At 44.5% G+C, this 7,681-nt stretch overlaps 1 protein-coding gene across 1 annotated transcript; it reads left to right on the top strand.

Moving 5' to 3' along the window:
• The first annotated feature begins 923 nt into the window (after positions 1-923).
• On the top strand, positions 924-6,009 carry LOC131684238 (uncharacterized). The gene is made up of 2 exons (XM_058966929.1): positions 924-2,624; positions 5,393-6,009. The coding sequence occupies exon 1, from the start codon at positions 1,081-1,083 to the stop codon at positions 1,873-1,875; it is 795 nt and encodes a 264-aa protein (XP_058822912.1). The 5' UTR covers positions 924-1,080; the 3' UTR covers positions 1,876-2,624; positions 5,393-6,009.
• The last annotated feature ends 1,672 nt before the right edge of the window (positions 6,010-7,681 follow it).

The raw sequence follows: 7,681 nt of genomic DNA on the forward strand, positions 1-7,681 counted from the left end.
AGCGATCATTTTTTCTGTGTACTGGTGTGGTGTCTGATCGATCGGTACGGTCTTGCTATCGCAGTTTATGCTGCATTGCGGGATTTTGTGCACATTAGGAGAATGGCGCACCTTTCTGTTTAGCGGTTGATTATTTTAGGTATTTATTTATTTCTATTAGGCTTAGGTTAGCTTAAATTTAGATTTAGGGTTTTTTTTAGTATTTCTCGGTACGTTCAGGCATCAACATTCCGGCCACCTTGAAGGAGCTTGGATACTTCAAATATACTTTTTTTTTCTTTATGGAAACGAGTGTGGCACATGTGGCGAACGGAGTAAAGTTCTGACACCACCCAGAACTTCTGACCCATAGTGGTTTGCGTAGTTTGCTGTCTTGTATGCAGCAGATGCTTGCGATAGTGCTCGGACAACAGTATGGATAGCGGATGTTTCGCAAGCACTATCGGGTACTTAACGGCGACGTGCTTGAGTCTCCCACCGACTCTGGTGATGCCGTTTTCGTATAGCTTCGGATGCTGCCACTTCAACGACACTAGAAGGGGATCAAGGCGGGCAACTTCGATGAGCTCTCTGGGCAATATCTCTCGTTGAGCTACGATAGGGATCAGGTGTATGCGAAACCTCGCAATGATCGACAGCAGGTCTTCCTTCGTTGTTGTGCTGGATTCCTTGAAGACTAGATGGTACCGAAGGTAGCAGTGCGGGTTCAGATCGTCAACTGGATCGACAAGCTTCAACTTCAGGTGCGTCCTCTTTGCGAATTCGTCCATTGATTTGCAGTTCTTGGTGGGTGGATCTCGCTCTAGTTGCTTCTCAAGGCTCAAAAAACGACATTCGTCGATAGCTTTGGATTCGCCGAAGTTGACTAGGGGATCGCGGGTGAGTGGTAAACGAACGAGAAAACGACCGGACGAATCGCGAGTGGTGGTAGTAGTGTTAAGTTCCTCACACTGTTTTTCTTCATAGGTATCAACGGAACACGGCTCAACAGCTTCTAGCTCCCAGAATTTCTGCAACACTTGCTCTGAACTTCGATCGACAGTGGTCAGATGGCAGACGCGGGAAACGGTGGGATGATCGATGGATATCTTCCCGGAAACAGTCCATCCAAACACCGTTTCTATTAGCAACGGTAATCCCTCTCCCAGGGAACGCTTGCTGCCAGGATGGAGCTCGTGGTACGCTTCACCACCGACAACCATGTCAATGTCGGATGGAATATGGAATCTTGGATCTGCCAACGACAACTTAGGAAGATTCCACGTGGAAATGTCGATCGGAGCGGTCGGAAGGTTGACCGTCGGTCTCTTGAGGATCAGGAACTCAAGCTTGGTGGAGTACGGTGTCGACTTCGACTTGATCTTAGCAGTCAATTGGCACTTGATTTGCTTGGTGGATTCACCTATACCAGCTACTGCGATATCCACTTTGGTGCGTCGGAGATTCAGGGAATTTGCAAGCTTGTTGGTGATTAAGTTGCACATGGATCCTGAATCTAACAGTGCACGTACGGGTATTTCCTTGCCGTTCTGGTCTACGACGAGGAGGCAAACCGTTTCCAGCAAAACTGTGCTGTGCTCAGCCTGGGCCGACAGGCTCACTTGGCTGTTCGGATTCATCGAGCTGGAAGGGCCAGCGATGGCGGACGTCGAGGGAAGAGGCTGGCTTGCTGCCACGACAGGAGTAGATTGCATGTTCGATGGTACTGGCTCGTGCAGCAGGGAGTGGTGTTTTTCATGGCAGTTACGGCAGGAGAACACGGAGGTACAATTCCTGGCTTGGTGTCCAGTACGGAAGCAATTCCAGCATAGGCGTTTCTGGGAAACCAGCTCACGACGCTGGCAGATGGACATCTCGGAAAATGCTGGACATTGAAAGAGCAAATGCTTCTCCGGACAGGCGAGACACGGAGCACTGGAGCTCGATTCAACGGTGGCTGCCTTGTATGCCACCTTGAACGGTTGCGGGGTTGGAATGGAACCGGCCACCTTGGCTGTAACCGGTTGTTGGGACCGATATCGCAGATCGGTTATAACGGACGTCAGCATACGGGCACGTTGGTAGAGGAATTCGATCAGCATTTCATAGGTCACATCGTCGTTATTGCTGGTTTTCTCCTCCCAAGCACGTAGTGTAGTTGAATCCAGCTTGTAACAAAGGAGGTTGACCAACGGGGTGTCCCAATAATGGACTGGCTCGCCTAACTTTGCCAAAGCCCTTACATGTCGGTGGAAATCGTCAGCCAAAGCGTGAATTTCTTGGGGACTTTCTTGATTAATTGGAGAAAGGTCGTACAGAGCTCGGAAGAGCTGACGCTTCAAGAACCGCTTGTTGTCGTACCGTTTCAGCAATGCCTCCCAAGTCGATGCGTAGTTGTCCGCTTCTATGTCTACGGACTCGAATGGTTTTCGGGCTTCTTCCTCTAGTGACTGCAACAGGTACTGCAGCTTCGCAACCGTCGGAATATCTGTGTTGCTATGAATCATCGACGTGTACGTGTCACGGAATGCGAGCCATCGCGAGAAATCACCGTTAAACTTAGGTAGGTCGATCTTGGGCAAGCGTAGGTGGAAAGAAGACGAAACGTAAGCAGGGGTCGCCATTGTGTTGTTCAGCATGGTTTGGTTTGTAACTAATTACTTACGTTTGCCCGGCGGGGGCAATTTGCTACGGAGGAATTGCGGACTTTCTTCCCTGACTGCAAAAACCAATGACAAAACTAGCAAAAAGGGCTCTTGCAATTAAGATAAAAAAATAGTTTTAAACATGCACAATTAGAGGCCATTTTATTTAATAGAATTTAATAGACTTTAAGAAATATTTTATTTAAATGTGGGAAAGGATGAAATAGCACTAGCTTACGGTAATCCATGCGTTTGTTCTTCCATGGCGGCGGCGTTGGTAGCAGTCTTGAAGATTTCGAGGCCGGCCACTTCAACGCTTGGTGGCAGCAGCAACCAGTCCAACAACAACAGAAGCGCGCATTCGGTTCCGACGAAGGGTAGCGCCGAGTCGGTTCGTTCAAATATCTTGACGACGACGAACCTCGGAGAGATGGCGGGTGGATTGGTTCCGCAGTCCGCACAATCGAGTTGGGCCAACTTTTGTCGGCGACCCTTATTACGGTGCGATGAATTTTCACCACAGGGTTGCTTAGTTCACTGAACACAATGGCTGACTGACAGCCGACACACGCCTAACACAAATAAGAGACCGATCGTCTGCTCCCAGTTGTTTTTATTCCCGTTGATGTCTTGCCTGGGAAACTGTCACCGGCAGTTGACGGAAGACCATCAAGATAGTGCGAGATTATAGGGATTATGGTGTCAAGGGGTATGGGAACATTTTATAGCAAATTCAAATTCAAATCGAAATCTAATAATAGGGTATAGCTGAAGATAAATATAATTCATTTGCGTAAATTCATTTGTTTTTATTTATTTACTGGGATAAATTCAGACACCTTTAGGAATAGGGAATTTGTATTTAAAGTTTAAGCTAGTTTAATATTATAATAATGTTATTTAAATGATTTTATTTTAGCTTATAAATAAAGGATAAGGAATATTTACAATAAATTTATTTACAGGTAGTTTTTATACAAATTGGGCATGTACATATGAAAACAGTCAGGGTAACCGAACTTGGAGGTTACAATCCTCCCGGAGTCGGGATAAAAAAAGCAAAGATTTTTTTTTGTTTTAATAGCAATCATCAGCATGGGCCTACTTCCTCTAAAGTTTCCAATTAATCTGAAACAATGATTTTTCCGTAGCCCGGAGCTCTTTTCTTCCAGATCATTATGAGAATCTTGTGCGGTGAGACTCGCCATGCCGAAGCAATTATTGTTTTGTGAGTTTAGCAATAAAGTAATAACTAGATTTCAAAGCAAGTATAAATAATGATATTTCCATGGGCCTACTTCCTTCGGAGATGCCAGTTAATTTAGAACAATGATTTTTCCCCTAAGGGAGCTCTTTTCTTCTAATTTATGCGAATCTCCAACGGTGAGACTCGCCATGTCTGAGTCCCTTTTTGTGGTTTAACGTCATACTTGGAAGTGTGAATTGGCTATCTCAGGGTCCGTCAGAAAAAATAAGCATTTGCCATCCCCATGCTCCTCCAGAATAAAAAGTCAACAGCTGCCGCCCAGACAAAACAGGTTGCGCAATTCGTAGAAGACAAGACAAAACTCTAATACCGTCTTCATTCTATTCCGATACTGTCTAAAGCCATTCGCCAAAGACAAAAACCAAATTTAATAACAATTGTTTCTCTTCCTTTCCTTCCCTTTACATACTATCATTCATTCCTTTCACTTTCATACCCTTTCTCATTCTTCCTCGATCATTCTACCCACTAATCATTTGCTCCTCTCTTACATAGACTATCATTCATACAAGCACTCCCTTCTGATTTATGATTCCCACTCACACACTTATGCGTAAATATCTTAATAATTCTCAATCTTAATCTAGGGCGCCCTAATTTATAAGTCAGGTTCAGTTTGTGGTTTCATGTTGCACAATCTGATAAATATATGGTACCGCTATTAACTGCTTTACCCTATTTCATTTGGAAGAAAACATAGAAAATATTCGAGGGTAAATTATACCAACTGGGTGTTTATGGGAACACTTTTGTATCACCCGTTAGGTCAACTGCTTGAGCTGTCAACGAGCTGAGATGTCAACAATCATATTTTCTTCAAAGCGTGAATCGAGGATGGTTGTTTATTTCACAGGTAAGCTGTTTACTGTTTGGTACTAAAAAGTCATTAATATAAAGTGCTACTATTAATTAATTTTTCGCACAGTGTTAGGCGTGTGTCGGCTGTCAGTCAGCCATTGTGTTCAGTGAACTAAGCAACCCTGTGGTGAAAATTCATCGCACCGTAATAAGGGTCGCCGACAAAAGTTGGCCCAACTCGGATGTGCGGACTGCGGAACCAATCCACCCGCCATCTCTCCGAGGTTCGTCGTCGTCAAGATATTTGAACGAACCGACTCGGCGCTACCCTTCGTCGGAACCGAATGCGCGCTTCTGTTGTTGTTGGACTGGTTGCTGCTGCCACCAAGCGTTGAAGCGGCCGGCCTCGAAATCTTCAAGACTGCTACCAACGCCGCCGCCATGGAAGAACAAACGCATGGATTACCGTAAGCTAGTGCTATTTCATCCTTTCCCACATTTAAATAAAATATTTCTTAAAGTCTATTAAATTCTATTAAATAAAATGGCCTCTAATTGTGCATGTTTAAAACTATTTTTTTATCTTAATTGCAAGAGCCCTTTTTGCTAGTTTTGTCATTGGTTTTTGCAGTCAGGGAAGAAAGTCCGCAATTCCTCCGTAGCAAATTGCCCCCGCCGGGCAAACGTAAGTAATTAGTTACAGGTTGGGATCAGTAGCGCGATTGGACAGTAGAAAACCTTTAACCCTGCAATAACGCGTCTCGAAATCCATGCGTTCTTCCAAGTGGGTATCTAGCATCTCCGACTTATCGTACAGCTCGATCTGTCCTTGTACCTCCAGGAACTCCTTGTAGATTCGGTCCAGTGAATCGAGGCGAATTGGTATTTGGCAGGCATCCCGATCGCAATCGAAATCCTCCGCAAACTTCTCCACTGCCTTCTGCACTACGAGGATCCCCTTCCGCTGTATCACGTACTCTGACAGCTTCTTTTCTGTTTTAGTCGCCATTATTGGATCACTTCACTGATCTTCACTACCACCACTTTAAGTATCGGAAACGGGAAAACGGTACAACTCGAAAATTCGGACTCCTTCCCGGCGCGGGTACCGTTCCTACACGACCCGAAATCGGAAATGGCACAATTCGAACGAAAAATTCCTTCCCGGCGCGAAATGCCACTTTTTCGCGGAAAGACCGAGAATGGCACGCAAATCGAACGAATTTATCCTTCCCGTCGCGAGCGTACCACTCTACGCGAATTTACCACTCACCACCACCTTATTAATAAAATGCAAATTTTTTCGCAACCAGAAAATTTTCAAAAAATTCTGTTCCGAGTTGGCGCAAATCAGCTGCGATTACAAAAGTTCGCAATGAACTGCAGCGATAGCGTCCAAAATGGCTCTAACGGTAGGCACCTTCGGGGGGCTGGGACGGGCAATGTCTTTGCCGTAGCGTCGCGTCAGCAGCAATTTGCAATGGTGTACTCACCGCACCGATCCTTCCTGGTTGGGGTTTCCTCCGATCCGGCTCGAAGGACCAAATGATGGGGCAACTTACATGGGGTTCCGGGTTCGAAGGATTTTCCTCTGTCTCACTTCGAGACGGCCCAGGATGGTCGTTTTATTAAATTGCACCTTGCACTACTACGGTCTGTTTTTCACCCTTCTTCGACTGGTTATGCCGCCTTGCAGCGTTTTTCTAACTGCACTTGGGGTTCTCTTCTTTTCTTCGCCTCTACTGGGCCACACCTTGCAGACTTAATACTGCCTTAGATTCACTGGGTACATACGCCTTACAGTTCGCACAAAACTGCAGTTGCAGTTTCCCGGGAGTATAATTTGCGGTGAAATATTCGCTATTTTGTACACTCGCGACGACTAACCTTACAGGAGTACACACGCACCGTACCGTCTTGATGGAGATATTGTTGTTCACTGCCGTTGTCAGCTACTTTGCCTATTCCGTCTCACACGGGGCAGCGATCATTTTTTCTGTGTACTGGTGTGGTGTCTGATCGATCGGTACGGTCTTGCTATCGCAGTTTATGCTGCATTGCGGGATTTTGTGCACATTAGGAGAATGGCGCACCTTTCTGTTTAGCGGTTGATTATTTTAGGTATTTATTTATTTCTATTAGGCTTAGGTTAGCTTAAATTTAGATTTAGGGTTTTTTTTTAGTATTTCTCGGTACGTTCAGGCATCAACAGCATCTTTACTAACTGCTGCCAAGCTAAAGTGTAATGGGTGTTATGGTTCCAGTTATGAGTTGAAGAGTGCAAACACACATAAAATTATCTGAACCGTTTTGCCTTTCTCGTTCGAAATTTCGACGTTTTAATCGTAGCCCGTAGCTCATTTTCGGATTCAGCACGCAATTTTACATTAGAAATGGTGTTCGAATATTGAAGTTCAGATTTTTATTTTTATTTTGTAAACTAGTGTAATCTCTCTCATTTTTGTAGAGATGGTTGGTCCGATTGCATTATTGATTATTATATTCAATTGAAAAGTGAAACATTGCCATAGGCAAATGTTTTCTAAACTGTGGGGATTTGTGATTCTGACTAACTGACGTCAAATTGAAACCTCTTTGACAAATCGCCACATGCGATGGAGCCGCAAGTTTCGTGTAAGTGACAAAGTCCCTGAATTAAATATACAGCTTTTTCTATGGGATGAATTTTCACAAACTTAGGTTCAAATGAAAGGTATCATTATCAACCGCTGTCGATTTTCATGTGGATCGGAGTTCTGGTTCCGGAGTTATGAGCTAAAAAGTGCGGTTACGCATGATATTCCCAGAAGCCTTTTCTTCTTTAGAAGATGGTGATTGACATGGTAGAATTTGGTCGTATTTAATCAAAACACTCAATTATAAATTGGTTGATTTAACATTTTGTATCTCTAGTTTAGCTGTTAACTTTAGCAGAGCCAACATTTGTTAAACTACCATAGGGAAAACCGGGGCTAGAAGCCGGTGTTTTCAG

This window comes from Topomyia yanbarensis, chromosome 2 (assembly GCF_030247195.1).
Source record: "Topomyia yanbarensis strain Yona2022 chromosome 2, ASM3024719v1, whole genome shotgun sequence".
In the NCBI taxonomy this organism is placed as follows: Eukaryota; Metazoa; Arthropoda; class Insecta; order Diptera; family Culicidae; genus Topomyia; species Topomyia yanbarensis.